At 34.5% G+C, this 21777-nt stretch overlaps 1 protein-coding gene across 5 annotated transcripts in view; it reads left to right on the plus strand.

Moving 5' to 3' along the window:
* The window catches only part of CDase (neutral ceramidase), a 38537-nt gene that overhangs the window by 15386 nt on the left and 1374 nt on the right, over window positions 1–21777 (plus strand). For all 5 annotated transcript variants that reach the window (XM_029299143.2, XM_029299142.2, XM_029299141.2 and 2 more), the window contains exons 8-14: window positions 17134–17256; window positions 17822–18016; window positions 18369–18599; window positions 18913–19008; window positions 19371–19541; window positions 21254–21369; window positions 21549–21717. In XM_029299143.2, the coding sequence (XP_029154976.1) occupies window positions 17134–17256; window positions 17822–18016; window positions 18369–18599; window positions 18913–19008; window positions 19371–19541; window positions 21254–21369; window positions 21549–21717 (1101 nt within the window). The remainder of the gene's footprint in view (window positions 1–17133; window positions 17257–17821; window positions 18017–18368; window positions 18600–18912; window positions 19009–19370; window positions 19542–21253; window positions 21370–21548; window positions 21718–21777) is intronic.

Below are 21777 nucleotides of genomic sequence, written 5' to 3' on the forward strand. Positions count from 1 at the left end.
GGAATCAATTTAAGAGCGAATGCGAGCGTTAAATGATTCGATATCTATTATTGTCAATCTGAATGGAAAAATGTAATCGCGTTTAATTATATGTTGACCGTAATAATACTCGTGCACATTATGAATAATAATTTTCGAAATAGAAGATAATGTTGGACTGAAAATTCAATTTATTAACGTATTTACATTCGAATTTTTATATATATTTTATCCTGAAAAACAGGACAGAAATTTAATCCTTTCCTTTTATGTAAAAAATTTAGATCCTATTAGAAACATATATGTTTTTATTACTTTTTTTATTAATATTTTATGTAAAAATATTTGTATCCTTATTTTTATTAAAGTTTAATTTTCTGACGAAACTTTACACAGCGCATTGTTCGCATATGAAAAATGCAATGCGTAATTTCATAAAGAGATTTGAATTTTTGCTTTAAATTTCCGAGATTAATGTTTACTCGGTTTAATTACAATTTCTCTCTTTTTTTCTTTTAATGTAAAAAAAAGTATCCGATATTACTTATTCATCCTTGTTCCTGAGTGTATAAATATTACGCCATGCTTCTCTTTCTCTCTTAACGTAAGTGAACGTTCTTTCATTTCTGTACACAAAGCCGAATTAATACTATTCTTTTTCTTTTTTTTTGCAAAACAACGTATTTTTTTCCCGCGAAGAGAGAACGCGCGGATAATTAATACAGCGAAATTTACGCCTAATTCTATTAATCACGAAATAAAACCGGACTATTACGCATATTACAGAATATCCTGAGAGAAAAAGTGATATATTCTTTAATTACGAAAAACTTGTTACCACGTGTTTATTCTTAAACAGAACTTTGGCAAGTGCGACTTACGAAATTTAAGATTAACAGCTGTGTGATTTTCATAAAAAATAAACGTAAGTAATTGTAAGATATTTTTTGTTGCACAGATTTTGCTCTACATAATCTTTCTTATTTTATTGTAAAACTGCGAAAGAAAAAATTTAGATTGTTATCTTCTACACTGAAAAAAATGACTAAATTAATAAATATTTATTTAAATACTCCCAAATGAATTATTTATTTGAAATAAATAAATACTTAATTTGTTTTGAAAAAGATTTTCTTATATCAAATAAATATTTTTCACATCAAATCAATATTATTAGCTTCAAATAAATAATTCATTAGGCAGTATTGAAATAAATATACTTATATTCGAATTCAATAAATGTTTTTTCAGTGTAATCAAAATGACATTCTTTTGCAAAAGGAACGGTTTTAGCTCTTGCAAGTTTTGGTCGAGAAAGGCGTGGTAGCTTCTGTTCTATTCCTCACTTACGCAATTCTCGACAAAGCCCGTTTGTCTTCGCAACGGTGCAATGCTATTTTTTGCCTCGCACGTATAAGGTACACATCACCATCGTTCCGTGAACGTAACTAGCTTAAGAAAAAAAAAAGAAAAACGATTGGTCCCGCCCGAATGATTACTCGATCTATCTGGATCAAGATCATAAGTGACAAAACCTTTCGATCTCCAGCCCAAATTCTTTTGTTGCGCATTTATGTAATACTAACATAAGCCGGACACTATTGTTCAATGTTTTCCTGAGATTGCATGAGTCCATTATTTTTATGTGATATGTCGAAATGTATTACTTTAGTAATGTGTGTGTATAAAGTATGTTTTTTATGATTGCTTGCGGTGATATCGAATTAGAGATTGATCGATCACATATATAAAGTTCCATTCTTTATTTCTTAGCTTGTTGCGATATTTCTTTCTTACAAATAAATTTAATCTTAAAAAAATATAATTTTAAACAATTTTCTTGAAACAAATTGTATTATCCGTAAGAAAAATCGAAAATATCGCGACAAGCTAAGAATCTATATTTATACATAAAATTGTAATATCAATGAATAATTCACTTTACGTTTATCAAAGTACACAGTTTATGTCTTCTCTTATCCGATCCGCTTCTCGTTTATCACGCAAACTGGATCTGTGTAATGCCGAGTTAAATCGCCCGATCGTCGTCACGTTCGCGAACGTTTCGCAATCGGCGAAGGCGCGAAATCGCGCTCCAGATTCAGACTCGAGATGCTGCGATGGTTTTCCAGCAATTTTTTCTTTTGCTTTTTCTACCGATGACATTGCCTTCTGAACGCATAATTGAAGGTTACCCGCTTCCGCGGACGATTTCGTTAACCGACGACGAGATATCGCCGCTTTCTTTCGACTCCAACGAGCCAGCCCGTTTCTTACGCAGTCGCTTATTACTCCGACACGACGACTGTGGCAACAGAATTTCATAAGGGAGCTTGGTGCCACGCTGAGTTAAGTTCGGTCATCTACTTGGGCGTTTGTTGAGAGAACGACGATAACGACGACGATGACGACAATGAAGTAGATATTCACAGATAATTTATTCTGAGCGGTTTGCCTAATGCTCTTTTCATACCTATAATACTTGAAAAGATAAACGGAATTATAGTCAGGATGATCCGTGTAAGAAACTCTCTTTTTTCTAAAAGAATCATTTTTAATTTTAATTTATTATTCAAACAATTTTTTCCTTTAAAATTTATTTTAACTTTCTTTTCAAAATAGAAAAAGAAATGTCACATAAATATACAAATTAATATGTAAAATACATATATATATATATAGATGAAGTACCTTTTACCATAGTTTGTGGTTTTTTATGAAAAATGCACATTGCATAACGATCTTAATTTTACATTCTACTATATTTACCGTTCGAGATCCGTTTCGAAAGAACAAAAACTAGTGCGCAAGAAACGATGACGAAGACTCGATGAGATCAATCCATTTATCCCAGATCGCATAATAAATGTGTCAGCATCCGCTGGTTGATCGCGAGTGTGTGAAGTATAGAAATGTACGTCCTTCGTAGACTCCAATTTAGATGACAAAATAGGGCGTGACAATTGACATGTAACAATAGACTCGTCTAAGGGTCGTAACAGTAGGATAACAGGTATGATGCCGTAATGATCCTTTCTCAAGGCTCAATAACTCAAGACGTTATTTGTCTGTTCATAAAACGTATCTATTCGGCGAGAGATCTCAAATCCTCGACAAGGTTTATAGGTTTACTGCCAAATATAGTTTGTTCTGCATGAAATAATTTGTGATGCATCCTATTTACGCGAAACCACGTAAAAAAATATATAATATTTGCAAATCAGAAAAGTTTGTATAAAAATGTATATTTACATTTTTGCACGCAATACTATCTTGCAAAAATTTCACTAGGAAACAAATACAGTTGTGTTATTTTAAAAACGTGCGTTTTTGATTTTAACTCAGCTATACACGTACGCTCGAATTAGTAAAACCCATTTAATTTTTTTTTTTACCGGCATGCAACACAATTTTCGTTTTTGCCCGACTGTAGAGTATCACAAAACTATGGAAATGTGCGAGAGAAAATTTTTTATTCTTTTATTAAAGCAGAAAATGTGATTTTCTGTGACATTTAACGCAAGTAAAAACATAATAAAATTTGATTCTATACTGTAGCTTCTTTATAGCCAATCAAAATAATATTAAATCAAAATAGTATGCAGCGTCCGATATTAATTCGATATTAAATATCATGTGATATCTTTCTCACTCTTCTTCACAAACAAGATTTGGCAAAAGACACTTATTGTTAATCACATAAATACATATATAAATAGAACGTGGAGTCAATATTCTCCCGCTGGACAAATACCACATGTGTGATTGTATCACTCTTTCTCTCTTTCGTCTAATACTTCTCTCGAAAGAAAAAAAAACGAATAGAGAAGGAAAAAGAAAAAATCTCGTTCATCACGCAACAGTGCGACAGAACAAATATGACCTTCTTATAATTCGTCTCTTCGATGGAAGGATCTTTCAGCGGGTCTATTTTGTCATCGGTGGAGTCTAATGTTCCATTCCGCGACCTGGAAGAGACCTACAAACCGTCTCCGTTACGATTCTAATAACCGTGAAGTCGTGAAAGGTTTATTCGTGACCGTAATGCCAAAGAGCTCGGCAGATACGCTCGATGATACGTGAACAAATGTACTGTAGACTGTAATGGAGAGAATGGCACCCCTTATTATGTATATAATGGTAACTTCGAGAAATATAGCGCAATATAAAATTGAGAAACGTCGTATTGAGCGAGACTTTCTATATCAAATTAAGTCCCACGAAGCTCATTAGACAGATTGGGTTCAGGGTCCTAATCTTGTTTGCTAAAATATTAATAATAAGTTTTATACACGGCGTGGATAGCTTTCGAGATAAAACGCGAGAAAAGGCGAGGCTACAGATTAAAATTCAATCTCGGGCAACGTTGGATTAATTAAGCCTTATCAGTTGTGGGGTCAGGAATCTGTTCACTCGCTCAACTGTCAAGCAACTCGCTTCTGTTGTTATTCAAACATCGCGGTATTAATTCGTTCCCCCTTATCCAATCGGAGCCAATTTTCGGAGGATCAGCGTTTGATTCTGGTTCTGTATACAAAGAGAAGACTCCGTTCCTTCTCGCTTGCTCTCCTCCTGTCACGTCTGTGTCAATTCCACGGCACTTTACGTGGCGTGGCCCCGCGATACGTGACGCAACGTATTGTTTACGAGGCGCATTTCAATACAATCGTGTGAGAATCGCGCGCGCCAGCGAAACGTGGGGAAGAAATGTCTCGGTGTATCCTTGGCACACCCCGAACTTATATGCTCGTGGTACTTATTGGTTTCGCATCTCTCTCTCTCTCTCTCTGAGGTCGCTTTCAACTCGCAACCTAATTCGGCGAGTTCTTCTTGTTCCGGTTATCTAAGGCTAAGTAGTTTTCTTGCGTGTAGCCATCTATCATCCGCCCAACAACGTCGCGATTTTATTGACATTCCTTGCAGTTATACGAATTGCTGTACGTAACACTTTGCTCGAAGTTCTCTTACAGGGTAATATACACGATAATTCCGGCGAAACTGCTCTTCAGCGCTGTTTAAACTGCTCGCAATAAAATGTTCTCCCGTTCCAGAGACGCGTGTTTTGATTGATTAAATTGCGCAATCGACTAGAATGTGATTTAAATACAAAAATTTAATTCAATAAACTCTGCTTGCGAAGCTTAATAGAAAGAGAGAAAGATAACGAGAAAGAGTGTGAGGACAATTTGCATTTTGCACTTTAATTTAATGCTCAGATAATACGAAACTTTGTATTTACAAAGTTTTAAATTATCTTGTTTCCTGATAAAAGCTTCTTTCGCCTTGAAGCCAACAAATTTGATGTAACATGAAGCTAACTAACATATATATACAACCACGGAACAACGCAATAATTTACGGGCATCCGATAACGCACATGACATTGGAGAATCGGTAGATTTTCCGCGCGGTTAAGCACGAAGGTGCGATACAATGGAAACCGCTAATGGTATAAAATGAGTTTAATATAAGATGCCGATCGGTTAATTATTCCCGGTTTCCGTAACGCGGCTTCAGCGCACTTCGGAATTTACAGACAATGGCAGGTAACTTGAATGGAATCCCCGCTTGTATGGTATGAATGGAACGTATTTGCGAGATAGGTCGCGAACAAGTTATATCCTCCGCGGTAATTAAATTTGTTGAATTTCAAATGGAAAACTATAGTAAAAATACATTTATTAAGAATTTTTAGGCTTCTCGATATCAAATATTTTTTGTATATTTTATATTTTATAAATTGAATTTTCATTGCAACTAGACAATTGTGCGGAGAGCGCGAATTTTGCTTGCTATACTGCCAAGACTTATTTAGGAATTTAATGCATCTCAATTCGAGATTACATAATCCTTTTATCATTATTACTCATTAGGTATACATTTCCTAAATAAGTCTTGGCAGTATACCAAGCATAATTCATACTCTGTGCACAATTTGAGATTAAGTAATTTCGAATTAATATACACGTTCTAAATAAATTTTGACAGCATACCAAGCAAAATTCATGCTCTGTGCGCCATTATCTAATTGTAGGGAAAAATGAATTTGAGCCCGTTTATGTTTCAAAGAAACTACATTCGTTCGATCCCGTTTATCTATATCGCCGCATCGTGGAGTTGCAATTAAATTGTATACAATTCACAGACGTTATATAATTCGCTCGCTCGCGCATACCATGTGGAGCGCGCGAATGTAAATTGAAATTTATTTAAATAACAAAGTGATTCAGCGCGGTTTCCAACGATCGGCTCCGTCATTCGCGATTCAATGGCACCGCTGCCAGCGGAATACTTATGATCGTTACGAAGACACTATTCTCCCGGGTAAAAGTGCTGTTCCGACACGTTTTCCAGAACGGTTAGAAAATGCGTCGCGACGGATGCGCTTGTTATTCCGGAGTGCAGCGCGTAAGAGACGTAAGTGTGAACGAAGAGGGAATGTGCCTTCCTATGTTGTGCGTTGCATTCGAATTTCGCGCACGCACAATTTGCCATTCAATGGCAAACGAGAGTGAAACCTCTCTCTCTCCGATTGAATAACCGTGTCGTAATGTTCAGGAAACCAGGAAATTTTTCTCCACCGAATTGGAGACATTCTTCCTGATACGCGGGTATCCTTTATTATTCCGCGCAGATAAAAATAGAGCGGTCAGGGAAATCAATTGGCTCGTCGAGTGGTATTTTTGAAGAAAATCGCCACGATCAATATTATAGTTTAACGAAAAAGGAAAAAATGTCGACGCGAATTTATAAAGCCTGGATAATCCACGAGGGAATTATAAAAATGGGAAGAGAGTCGATCTATGGAAGCGTTATTATAAAATTTCCCGGCCACGTGTTCGCGACATCTCATCGTTTATTAATCGCAGGACGTATCGAGAACGCATTAACCCGGCATTAGCCGGGCAATTCCTCATCGTGAATAACTGCGACGGTTTTAATCGACTCGGCCAATTTTATCCCACGCCGGGAAAAGAGTTCTACACTCCCTGATGACTTACCGCCTGTGCAAGGGTCGATTAGAAGGGGGCAGAGTCGTCATCGACGAGCAAGATGGAGGAGGTGGTTCTTGAGAGAAGATAAGAAGAGAAAGAGAGAGTTAAATAGAGTGAGAGAGATAGAGAAGGATAAAAAATGGAACGAGTCACTACGAACGATCTACGTGTTTACACGTTCCTGTTCCCACGTCTTAAAACAGGGGTCCGCAATCGCACAACATCTCAGCCTCATTATGCACCTTATCTTACATCGACAGAGACAGACTTCGCTTCCGCGGCTGGAACTCCTGGCCTGCATAGGTCAGAGAGAATCAAGGATCGACGTAAAACATTTGATTAGCGAAGTAATTTATATCGTTCTAATGACTCTTAGTTGGATACACAATAACAAATAGAATGAGATCAGCTAAATTATAGAAGAATTAGCATTACACTCCTTAAGGCAGCAATAATATAATACAATATTATATTATTACTCTTTTTAAGGATTTTTAAGGGCCTTTTTAAAGATTAATGCTAATTCTTTTTTATATGTAAAATAATAATCCAATATATAATAATATATAATATAAGAAAAGTGTGCAATGATGAATTACTATTCGCGAAAAATGGAAAATGAGTAAAATCCCATGTCGATATCTATCCTTAATGAGTTCTTAATTACACAATAACAAATAGAATGAGATCAGCTAAATTATAGAAGAATTAGCATTACACTCCTTAAGGCAGCAATAATATAATACAATATTATATTATTACTCTTTTTAAGGATTTTTAAGGGCCTTTTTAAAGATTAATGCTAATTCTTTTTTATATGTAAAATAATAATCCAATATATAATAATATATAATATAAGAAAAGTGTGTAATGATGAATTACTATTCGCGAAAAATGGAAAATGAGTGAAATCCCATATCTATCCTTAATGATCTATCCTTAATGAGTTCTTAAATAAGTCGGCGATCGAGGCGGCGCGGCGATGCGTGGGCAAGCAGATAATTGCGTCCGAGTGCGATTAGATCGACGTCACGCGATTCGTCCCGGTGAGAAAACCGTTTCCAAGGTAGGCCGGATGATGGACGTCGTCGCCGATTATCGCGTTTGCCGAAGGCGAGCCGGCGCTGCGATGATGTAGCCGCGGTGACGAGTGGGAAAGCGCGGCCGAACGAGGGCTGACAATGAGTAAGTTCCTTGGAGCCTTCGTTTCGCGATCTTCCAAGAACAACAATGCCACGCCTCGCGTGCCTCGCGATTTTTTGCGCGCACGCAAGGACGACATCCCCACCCGAGCTTCTTTCGATTTCTCATTCCGCGATTATTTGACTCTCCGGAACTTGGATCGCCCCAGGATTCACGCTTGGAATCAGGACGACGACGAGGCGCCTGGCTCTCAATGTCTCGCTTTCGAATCCGCGGCGCGTTCGGCTACTGATGAAAATGTATCGTAAAAGGATAATAATTGCTCCGCGTGCGAACACGGACGCGCAACTACTCCCAGTTCATTACAAATGCGTTCACGCAACGTTGCTAATTAATGTATCGCGGCCAAGATTCGCAAGGATGCTGACGCAACGTTTTAGGAAACTTTTTCACATAAATTTTACTTCTATATGTAGTATATTATAATGCAAAAAAAAAGGAAGTGCGTAAAAGTGAAAAGGATAGCTGCTTAACCGTAATACGGTTAGATTATAACATGTCTGCTTAAATGTAAATAATATATACATATAATGAGGCGAGTTACATTAATTAAAATGCGCGATGATGTGGAGTGAAATTTCAAACTTTAGTAAATATAGAGATAAATAGTGCTCGCATAAATTTTAGTTATTGCGCCAAAAATTCACCCGCATAATATATAATTGTCGTATTTGCATAAAAAGTATTTCGCGCTCGCAGCAACGATTAATGTTACGAAATTCTCCCGAAAAATGCCTTACCGCGAACATTATGCCGGTTCTCTACTCGCTTTTATACGTTGGAATTTAATGACACACGTGGAGGGAAAGAATTCTGCTGTCGCGGCAAAATTGTCGTTCTTACTGCATATTTAATAAGAAAGTTCGCTATCGCGAGCATGTTTTGAATTATTTTTATGTTACTTTACAATTATATAAAAATTAGTATTCCTAACAAGTCATATAAAATTACATACTACTTACTACAAAATAACTGAAAAAATTCTTTGTATATTGTAAAAACTTTTTACAATGTTGTATAAAATTTTTCATAAAATATTAATAAATTATATTCCTTTCTTATGGAAAATAGTGTATATTTTAAAGACACCATTGTGAGACCTGAAAAACTTTTATTAATAATCATAATAAACTCTAAGGCCATAGGCAAATAATTCTTACTGCATTGTGAGAATGCTTTGTGTAACTGTAATCGATCGATTTCCTTATGACCTTACAGTTATGACTAAAACTTTTTCATATGTCACGGCCTTAACTTAAACGTTGCGTATTAAATAGCTCGTTTGCATATTGCATCTTATTATCGATAATTTTAATTAATTCCAAGAATATTAATCTATTACATACACACGTGTAGATTGTCAACTGTTATGCACTTCCTTCCTAGATATTAATTAATTTAGCAATTAATAATAGGTACCGTTCGTTTATTAACGCTCAGCTACGTATAACCCTACGGTGTCAATTATCGAGCAGAAATCACGTATAGAGCGACGTACCAAAGCATAGTTATAACGCGATGATTGGACGTGCAATTTGACGAATTTCGTCAATGCGCGAAATCCAGCCATTCAATAAGCGCCCAATTATAAACGCATTTTGCGCGACCGCAATTTGACAATATAATAAAATCGCGTTAATTGATTTGAAGTGATTAAAATATCAGTATCGCGAATTGTGTGACACGTTTATATTTCAAAGCAATTTTGCAAATATTTTTAAAGATATTTGTATCTGCAAAAACTCGATAAAGCAGAATATATTATAAAGTCGCCGTTACTTTATACGTGTCAAAGAAAGCAAATGATGATTCAAATAATATTCCACGTGTCTCGAATAACGTTAACACTCGGCTAAATATCTCGTTGTTAATCCGTCCATTTCACTGGTTCGTGGATAAAATTTATGACAATATTATTTTTTCGGAAAAGGAAGAATCCAGCTGATAGAACGCAAACTGACGTTAGATATGCCGCAAAATATTTATATAGGTATAAATATTCCTATATGTCAAATATACGTGTCAAACAGATCGAATCATTAAGACTTGCAATTAAAACCTTTTATTTTTTATGCTTATATCCTGAATATAAATCACGCATATCACTTAAAATTAATTAAAGAATTATAATTATAATTAATATTATAATTATAATTATAATTAATTGTTTTATAATTTTTTTTTATATATAATAAATGAAGATTCAATAGAAAAGTTTCTAGACTCAATGAATAAAGCACACCAATATTAATAACAATATTCATTTTTTTTATGAAATAGAATTGTTATTTGGTTTTATCAAAATTTACTGACTTTATGCAATTATCGCGTTGATTTTTTGACAATTGGGATTGGCGCAGATGCCTTGTATAACGTATGCACGACTTCTGAGGAACAGGATTTATGCATACGAAACGGAAATCTTCGTTTGATTGCCGCGGTGCATGTCGATTGTCTTCGTGAACGATATGTGGAAACGCGATCACGTAATAAGCGTTTGTTTGAGAACACGATTTGTTGAGAATCTTAATATAGACAGCTAGTCTCGGATGTGACATTTCTACCCGACATTTTATATGTCTCACGATTCAACGTTGAGCGAACGATCGATTTTTGTATTTTAATTAAGCGAAATATATTATTATTAAATGATATTTTATAATATGCCCATATTGGATTGGGAAAATAATTAGAAACATGCGGTAATCATAGCGAGCAATAAGACCGCAAATTATGCAGGGAATTTAATATGATATTCAGAGAATCTACTATCGAATTTCAATTAAGTGAATTAAAGTAAGTTTCTCGTGTGTATCATCCATATTACGAGATATTATGATCCTGTTCCCGAAAAAAATAATTTTCAAACACGTCACTCTAAAAGTCCACCACGTGTAATAATCTTTTATAAAACGAGATATACATATCTCTCATGCATTTTTGACGCATCTCCATCCATCTACTTACTGTACTGCCATTTGTTCTCGTTTTTACTCTGTCGTATTCAAAGTAAATTGCTCAGCTACTTAGATATACTTTTGTGACTGCGAAATTTAATAACAAAGTTCCATCCACGCTGCGAAACCTCTCTTGTTTCTTTGAAAGCGTAGGATAGTATTGAAAGTATGTACTTTACATGTACGATTGGACGCTAAGCTTCTGTCTGGAACTCAAATTAATCAAACGAGAAACTAAATTAAAAGTTTGAAGCCGCTCGCATTTTAAATCCGGAAATGGATGAACGAATCGAGCCATTACGCTTGTACGAGATGATTAATCTCGAGCCAATACGAAACGATTAATCTCGAAGGATAAGCTTTATCAAACGAAAAAGAAAAAAATATCAATTGTAATTACTATTATAAAAATATTAATTAATATATCACTTAATTCTTTATACATGTACATGACTATTAATATTATTTCGTTTCAATTCTATCTAGCTTTTAATCTGAAAAAGCATATAATATTAGTACCAGATGTAGAAATCTTAAAAATTTATATTGCTATTCTTTATCATATATAATTTATAATATTTATATTGCTATTCTTTATTCTACATAATTTAATATGTTCCCCTGAGAGTATTTTCCTTATCATATGAACGATGTCAAAGAAAGAGAACTAATCTTTTACGAGATAAAAGAACTATGCATTTTTTATTCCCCATTTGCTATCCAATGCCAGCCGTGCATTTTTTACATTAAAAAGTAATATCATCGCTGTGTGTTACATTATCATGGTAACTGCACCAAAAATGCATTCAAAAATATGCTTGATGCATTTTTATGCGCTGTTTAAAATTATTAAGACAAACAGGAACTTCGGAGTACTTTGTTTCTCCGCAAAGTGGAAAATGCCTCAAGGGAGTCTGCGAAACGGAAAACTTTTTTTAAGCTTAAATGTATGTAATTGACTTTGAGTAAGTTAAATATTTATTTAGGTAGCTATGTACAGACTATTTTATATATTCGAGACTCTCTACCATTACATTTCTGCAGTAATAAACAAATTCACGTTATTTGAAGCTGCTTTGGTGTCCAACTTTTGCGTCGAAAACGCACTTAAACTGTCCAACTCTATTTCGTTCTATTTATAAATTTATTCTAAAGTAAAATTTATTACAAGAAACCTCGAATGCAATGTAGGCTCGCGGTACACTGTAAAAAATATGTAATTACATTTAAAAAATTGTACACAAATAACAAGTGTAAAATTGCATGCATTTGAAATGTATACATTTTTATTATTTAACGTGTAATTATACACTTATTTCTTTATGTAATTTAAAACATTTTTTCATTTAATTTTACATATTTTTACAGTATAGTACAATATCTAAGACTATTATTATTTAAATATGCGACTTAATATTAAAACGTGATAAACTCATTGTGCCATAAAATTAAAAAATGACAAAAGACATTAAAAAATTACACATATATAATTATTGCGTATATATTTACGTGTTGGATGATGCACATGTCGTTCAAATTAAATGACATTGCAATTATACTCCCTATACATATACTCAAAGAGTTATCAAGGCAGCAACTGTCGCTCTCTTTCATTAATTATTAGAAATCTGCGTAGCTGAAAGGGTCGTTAACTTAATTATGGAACTAGATCTATTTGAATGCGTTCTTTCCAGATTTGATAGCGTTCGATTAAATTCTATATGTATTCTTGATTGCATCCGTATGTGCGACACTTGCAAATGCGCACGTGGGGTGCAACGTTGAGTAAATATTATTTTAATAAAAGGATACTATATATCTAGTCGTTAATAACATAATATCGATTTATGCGCACAATTTTGAGATACGCATGCTAGGAAAATTTTCTCCGTGAAAATATGCATATCTCTTCATTTTGAATTAATATTTTCATGTTGATAATTATTAATAATGAGTGACCTGAAAATTAGCATCATTTATTGTTGACTACATCAATTAATAATTCATCAATAAATAAAATTATATTTGATACATAAATTCAGATAATGAATATAAATTCGTATATATTCTTGGTTTTAAGAAAATATTGGTAATCTGATTATAACATCACGATTTAATTTAATTTTATCCAATTTATTACAAATAATTTATAGGTATTATGATTAATAAATATAATTGATTTATATATGGTATATGTATTTTATATATAGTTGATTTTTAAACTAATATTAATGCATGTGATGAATGATATTATAAAATTTATAAAAGATATTTTCCTGAAAATTTTAAAAACTTCAAATTTACGCGAAACACAGATAATTTAATTTCCATAACACACACACACACACACACATATATATATGTATATAAATTTATTTGATATAATTTGGCGCACATCTGATGTAACTCGCTTTCTCCAGACAATTCGATTATATTGCGTATAATCATTATTATCTCTCAAGGTTCAAGAGCCCTTTCAAATTAAAAGGATCCAAAAATTATTAAAGCAGGATTAAATAGTGAGGTTGAAACGCTGCGATTAAACTTTCATAAACTTAAGTAATATGCTCCGTTTAATTTCACTCGTAATACCGATTTAATTAATTGTGCAATTATACACGCAATAATTACACGTGCTTCAAGTTCTTTTCTTTCTGTCTTAATCTTTCCTCTAGCACAATGAGTTATCACGTTTTTCTGATAAATCGCGTATTCTCGAGTAAATTCTTAGATGTTGCAAATGTCGCGATCGATAAGCAGAGGTATGCATAACCCCTAACCAAATTTAATCTCGATTTATATGCTAATAAAAAGAACTTTTGATTAAGATCAACGGAATCTTTCGGATAAAGTATTCCCATGGCACGTTTTCGTCGACGTTTTCATTGTTGCGCGTCCACGTGAAACCGATTTGTTTAATACCTAATGCCGGAAGTTTAATCGATATATTCTAATTCGACTCGGAAGAGATAATGATCCAAAAACCGATATGAATAAAAGCCCGATTCCGATATTACGGTACGATCGATTAATATATAACGATCTCTCGTTCAAAGCTCACCCTGATGTGTCATGTACGAGTTCGTGTTGTTAAAATTAATTAAGCGCAGTATATCGAAGGATTTGCACCCCCGATACGTGTGTGGTCGGCTATAACGATGCTACATAACGTCAGGCTTGATGGGATACGGTGCTTTATCTCGGTGTATCGTCGTGTCGCATTAATCTGTCGCTCGTGACACCGAGGTAAAATCGACAAAGCGCAACGATGATGCCTGAAAGGCGGGAAAGTTATACGCGCAGTTATAACTGTGCGTGTTTGCGGATTCGCAGCATCCGTGTGCGTCTAGGTATATCTACGCTCTCGGGCATCATTCGTCATCGTTTCCTCTCTCGCGCGGCCGAAATATCTCGGCGTCGAAGTATCTATCGTCGCGCAACCGGTGCTTTCCGCCACTTACTTTCTCTCCGACGACGACGACGACGATGACGTAGTAAAAAAAAAAGACATCTGTCAGGATATTATACACTCGAGGATCGCTCGAATACAAATGATTCTGGATTCGCGTGTTTGCGAAAAATATGTACAGGAGACAGGTGGAGAAAAATGGGACAAATTTTTTAACTTTTACGACAATGCGTGTGAAATTTCGATCTGAATTTAACAAAGGCTTCAAACATTTTAGTTATTCACAAATTAAAAATAAAAAATTTGGTATATAAAAAAGAGTAAGAGCTAAGCACAGATGTTAAATAAATAACAATAAAATTTTTTTTACATTTTAAATTTGATATATTAATACATGAGTTTTTTTCATTAATTAATGTACTAAATTAAAGGAAGAACCGAAACGTTCAAAATAGAGGAATTTCAAAATAATTTTTGCACCTAAATTTTATTTGGAGATTAATTGTAAATAGAGAAATGCATTTGGTATATATTTGCTGTGGAAAAGTACACAGAAGCACGTACATTTCAAGTGAAAAAATAAACGCAACTAGTAAACCTGTATTTTTTTAAGTTACACTCAAAGCTTCAACTTCAAAATTTAACTTTAAGCTAACCATTTCACGCGGAGAAAATTACTGCAGTATGAAAGCAACGGAATATCGAGGAACGGCTTAAAATGCGACGGTCGGTTTCAATATTCAGCTTCAGCGTAATGATAGCGTATTACACACTGCGAGAAAGAGATAAAAAACGTTTTAAAATGTTCGTTTGAAGCTCAAAAAATAGAAAATCCGTATCAACCCGCGCAATAGTTAAGCGAGCACTTTTGCGGAAACGGATTATTTCGATTTAAAGCGCGTCCAAATAAAAGCGGGCATTTAAGGCTCAGGTAAAGGTATATTCATATGCCGAGTCCGACTTAATTAAACAGACGGACGATGTTGCAGCGTGCTTTTGCTCGTATATATATATATATATATATATATATATATATATATATATATACAATATAATACAAAAGCTAGGAGATGCGTGGCAAACAGCGATAATTAACATATATATTTGCATGCTCATTAAGCGTGACCAGGTGCTGCGACTGACTTGGCTACCGTCAGTTTCATGGGGTATTTAGCATCACAAAGGAGAAATAGTTTCCACAGTTGCCTGTGGTAGAGAAGACGCTGTGTAAACTGAGCTGAACCTAGGGGCATACAGGATGCGTTTCACGTGTACGTGCGTGCGAGCTGCATAGCTGCATTTCGCGCGATATATGTATTATAGAGTCGTGGAAAATGTTTTTCTTTTTCTCTCATTTCGAAACTTACGTCTCGGTTTACTTTCCCGCTTGTCTCTTTATATTTCAAACTAATCGCGCTTTTTATCATCGACATTCATTTCGATCAACTGCGAATAGATTTTTCTCTCTCTGATAGTCTTTTCGATTTTTATTTTAAAGCTATGAATTTAAATTGAATTTATGATACGACGTATAATTTTTACTGAAAAATTTACTATTTTATCATTGTACATATATTGTATTGTTATAATAAGTAATAATTTTTTTACATTTGTGTATATGTGTGATTTATTGATTCTTTTAATTAAAATTTTCATTAAAATATTTTTCATGTAAAGATAGAGTTTTTATTTATGTATATACATGATATTTAATTAAAAATGTATATCTGTGAAATATTTCTATCGTTTTACGAAATACGAATATGTTATTTATGGAATATATAATAATCTGCAACTTCATATAAAATTCAGTTCGTTTAATTTCCTGTTTAATACATTTTTTGAACAAAGCAGCTATTGATATAATTTTCAAAAACTTTAATTATAATTAATTAATTAATAATACATCACATTTTATGCAATTGAAAATTGTTGGTCAAAGTAATAATTTAATAATGATAATGTGTTACATGATATCTTGCTTTTAGAGCACAATGCACAAGTTAATTTTTATGGAAATTCAAGTTAAAAAAATTACGAATCACACACATCCATAGAGACACAAATACAAAAGAATAAATAATATAATTATTCACAGTTTTTCTTTGGAGGATGACACAATGCCTCGCTTTTATATAGAAAATCTAGTAATCATAATTATAGATAAGCACTATAATCTCATTACAATCGCAATCACATACGGATGCCAAGTTCGCTTATTCTTATTCCGATAATGCTCCTTATCTCTCACTGTCAAGTCAATTGATCTATTCGCTATTGATTCATATATAAAACCTTCGCATATTTTCACATCAGCAGCTTTCCTCACAAGATAAAATGAAAAACCATGAGAATTTTTCTGACAGACATGAGTATGCACTTTGTTTATCTATCTTCTTCTTCGCCATCTTCTTTCTTGGACTATAATCAAATTTCGCCTTCATGTTTTCTACACAATCACGAATGTGTAGGATATGAAGGACAGTTGGCGATTTCTGTTACTCTCATGACGCATTCAAAGTACCTTGACGAAATCAAAAATCCGTGGCGATATATCTCATTCACACGCCAAGTCTCCTTTCTTTCGCAGAAATTATGGCAGAGCGACGAGGCGATGGAAGTGGTCGGACCAGTGCGAGTGGCCCACCAATACGTCAACATGCCGGAGCAGACCGCGGAGTTCTACAACGAGACAATGGGCAGATTCGAGGAGGTAAACAGTGTTGTGCTTAGATGATTTTTAAATTAGCTAGATAAAGCTGAGATCAAAATATGTAAATTCATCTTAGATAAGATGAAGATGATTTTGTTTTAAATAGATCAAAGATCAAATTCTATGACGATTCATCTAGATCATCTTTCAGACTGCTTATGTAAACACAGTTGTGAAAGAAATGTAAATTATAAAAGGGACGTAAAAATATATGCATTCTTTCATTTATAAATTTTTATCGCTCATATTGCTTAAGTTCTACTATTTAAGTATTTTTATGTGCTATGATTCTAAATCAAAATTATCTGAAAATTATTCTATTGTAGATAATTTAGTAAAGATAATATTTTTTTCATCTAAGATGCAGATATAGATACATATTTTTATATTATCTATTGTATATAAATATAAGATGACGCCAAAGTTTTCATCTAGATAATCATTTATATAATTTTATTTAGATAACAGCCAAACACTGAAGGTAAATAACAGCTGTCATCTCTAATAATGACAACAAGAAATTCTTATCGATACAATGGCGGAATATATTCAGGCTTTTTGACAGGTTCGCGGCTGTACGCCTGCGATGGGTTACAGCTTCGCGGCTGGCACCACCGACGGACCAGGTTCGTTCGCCTTCGAGCAAGGAACAACAACGTCAAATCCTTTCTGGAATGCCGTACGAAACTTTCTGGCCGCCCCGTCGAAGGACGATATTTCCTGCCACGGCGCAAAACCTATTTTGTTAGCCACCGGACGGGTAAACTTCTTTTTTTCTTCACAAAGTGTATTTTTCATTACGATTCCAAATTCATCATCGGTGTACAATTAGCATTGTCATTAGTATGCAATTAGATATGCGAGATTTCACTGTGGGCCTCAGATAGGTGTCAGATTCTTCTCATAGATACCGTGTATAAGAAGAGAAAAATACCAACAATGAGATCCAACATGAATTATCGCGGCTCGATAGATAATAATAAACGATTCGCGGAAAAGATGGAAATATTATAGCGTTATGTGATTTGTACAGCGCGACGTAATGAAATCATTAAATCGCCGGCAGCGTACCGAATCATTTCGAATGATATCTCTGCTTTTCTGAATTTCAGATGAAGTTACCCTATCAGTGGCAGCCGAAAATCATTTCGACTCAGGTAGGCATAATCGGAAACGTCGTCATCGCCGGAGTGCCTGGTGAATTCACGACAATGTCCGGAAGAAGATTGCGAGAGGCTATAAAGAAAGTCATGAATGATGCTTCCAACGACGAAACATTCGTAATAGTCGCAGGGCTCTGCAATACTTACAGTGATTACGTAACGACGCCCGAGGAATATCAAGTAAGATGCTCATTGTTATTGCTAAAGCACTTATTCTCGAAAAATGAGACCACTTTAGGGATTTCCGGCACGTGGAGTGCGTCGAAATTTGTTACGATCATTATTTTTTTTTTACAGTGTCGTAAAATTTTCAATTTCACGCAGTTTTCTTTTGATAAGCTGCGGGAAATAAGTAGCGCGTAAAAGAACAGTAAAACTGGATTTCAACAATTCTTATTACGATCCTCGAGTCGCAAGCTCATTTCTTCGCGCAAGCATTTTGATGCATAATGCAGTTTGTGTATAATATAGTTGTTGAATTATTAATTTTCAGATACAGAGGTATGAAGGCGCATCGACGATATATGGCCCGCATACGCTTACAATTTACTTGAAACAGTATCAAGAGCTGGTACAAGCAGCTATTTTAGTAAGTAAATAATATATATAATAGGTAAATTTTTTTATTGATATGATTTTAATGATGAATTAATTAGCTCATTAAGTTGGCCTTTTAATTTATAACTTATATTTTATTGATATCTCGATATAAACCTTATTATATACGTAAATATATGTATATATAAAATATATACATATATGTATGGGTGTATATATGTATGAGCAAAAATATAAATATCTGTCTCAGAAGCAATGTAACGAGGAATTTTTATCGTCGATATATTATTGCACCGAAAAATTATTTTTTTACCTTGTCGAAGTCGCCGATATTTATCGAGTTATGGGATTATATTGGATGTACGCTATATTTTATCACACTTTGTGTTGTAGCAAAAATTTATTCCACCGGGACCACCAGCTTCGAAGCTGCTGCAAAGCAACCTGATTACTCTTGTACCCCCGGTGTTGTACGACACCCCAAGATGGGGACGTAACTTCGGCGATGTGATCCAGCAGCCATCAAAAATCGCTTCACTAGGTGACACGGTTACGGCAATCTTCGTGAGTATCTCAGATCTCTGCGATGCAATTTTTATTTCGGGAAAAATCGTCTGAAAACTTTTTCAATGTTCATTCGTTTTAATAGATAATAAAAAAATCGACAAGCACGAACGACATATGTCGCAAAATCGTATCGGAGCGTCGTGCACATATTACTGCATGCGATTGAATGTAATGGAATTCAAATAGGTTCATAGATTGCGTAAAATACATACATGCAATTCCACTTGGAAAATAACTGCGTGTGTCACTTCGCGAACCATTGACCGATGGCGCGCTACGAAATAGACCGATTACTATGCGATCCGAGAGCGCAGGAATTGTTTGTAAACACCGCAGTAATGAACCTTTACTACAACACAGCGTATTTCAAATCACGTTCGAATAATTAACACCGTTATTCAAGGACACTCGCGATTACAATAGGGAAATTTGCTAACCGTGTGCAAATATTTTAGTTATAATATGTGTATCGACTCTATTCGTGCAAATTTAATAATGCAAACGTTATAAGGTCAGGAAGATTAAATAGCCGCGTTTTTGCGTGCATTTTTAAATTATTTTTATGTTGAGAAAAAACGTCGGAATATTTATCGAGGTTCTTGCAAAAAATCTTCCATCACAGAATTTTCCAAGATTGACAGATACCAAAGTATTGTGAACGCGACATTACGAATATGACGTGAGACATAATGGCAAAAATTCGCACAAAAGAAAACCATATGGCAGATCGTTAGCTTGTCCATTATATTTTCTTTATCTTCTTTATCCAAATGACATATGCTCATATAGTATACTAGCAGACTAACCAGTAAATCAACATGTGCCAGATGTGATTTTGATCTACCACAAATTAATGTAAATATATGCGTAATTCTGAATATAATTAGTCTAGTAATTAATATAATATCAATAATACTATAATATAGAATAATTATTACTAGTTTATTAATCAACTAGTTAGTAATAATAATAATACATTATAATATATAATACATATAATATAATTAGTTATAAACATATTTGTCCTAAATTAATGAATTTTGTGAAAAGCGGGAAAGCAATATCGCATTAATGTCTCACCTCGTAGCTATGTATGTTGAAAATAATATATGCCGCATACACTTTCCAACTCGCTATATTTTCCTTCACATGATGGATGAATGAAAGAGCGATTGCCGTGTCTTTTATCGACGGAAATCGTTATTCGACGTTAATCGCGGCAGATCCGCATGGCGATTGAGTCACGCGATAAAAAGCGACGCGACGTTTTCCCGCGCGGTTGCTCGCGTAACTCTTGGAAAATAGGTTGCCTTCGGTGACGCGATGTGCGAACGGATTAAGTAATCGTAAATTACCTTCTGGCTATAATTTCCGGCGATGGAAGCGCGAGATGCATCGTGAAAGCAGACACAAATGAATCACAGCTCCGTAACTTACGCGATTCGCTCACCAAGTCAGTTTAGAATTATTCTCCCCTCGGGCTTTATTGATCACTCGAGAAAACTTTGTCCGCTTCGCAACATCCAAGCATCAGTCGCGCGGTTGAAACACCTTTTATTCCGAGATTTTATTTCAAATCAAGTCACACGTAATTCGCGATGTAGAGACACTCGGGATTCTTATTGATTGCGTAACTGAAACGGATATAATGAATCGAAGTGAAACAATTGTTCAATTATGTAGTAATAATTTTATTACTTGTATTACAGGTCGCCGGACATCCACGTAATAATTTAATGACAGATAGCACTTTCTTAACCGTAGAGCGATTAGAAGGCGATGAAGTTTGGCTGCCAATAGCCACAGACGCCGATTGGGAGACTAAGTACGTGTACTAGATCATAATTTTGTCATAAAATCAGTCTGACATTTAATAATAATTATTCATATAGAAATTATGAAATACTCCAAAATGAAACGAAACTTACTTTATTTCTATCAACTGTAAAATCTTGATTTTTTTAACACAATAAATCGCAATCGGATATATATGTATGCTTTTAGATTTCAATGGACGAGAACTTCCGTGATATTGGGATCGAGTCAGGTGACCATTACGTGGGAAATCTCACAAGACGTTAAACCGGGCGAATATCGCATCAGGCATAACGGCTACTATCGTTATATTCTTGGTGGCGTGTATCCTTACTACGGTGTCACCAATCATTTTCGAGTGAGTTAACATGAAACATATCTCTTTCTTTCTCTCTCATTGTTTCTATTATAATATATA

The sequence above is a fragment of the Nylanderia fulva genome, unplaced genomic scaffold (genome assembly GCF_048542155.1).
Source record: "Nylanderia fulva isolate GAGA-0341 unplaced genomic scaffold, ASM4854215v1 Scaffold12, whole genome shotgun sequence".
In the NCBI taxonomy this organism is placed as follows: Eukaryota; Metazoa; Arthropoda; class Insecta; order Hymenoptera; family Formicidae; genus Nylanderia; species Nylanderia fulva.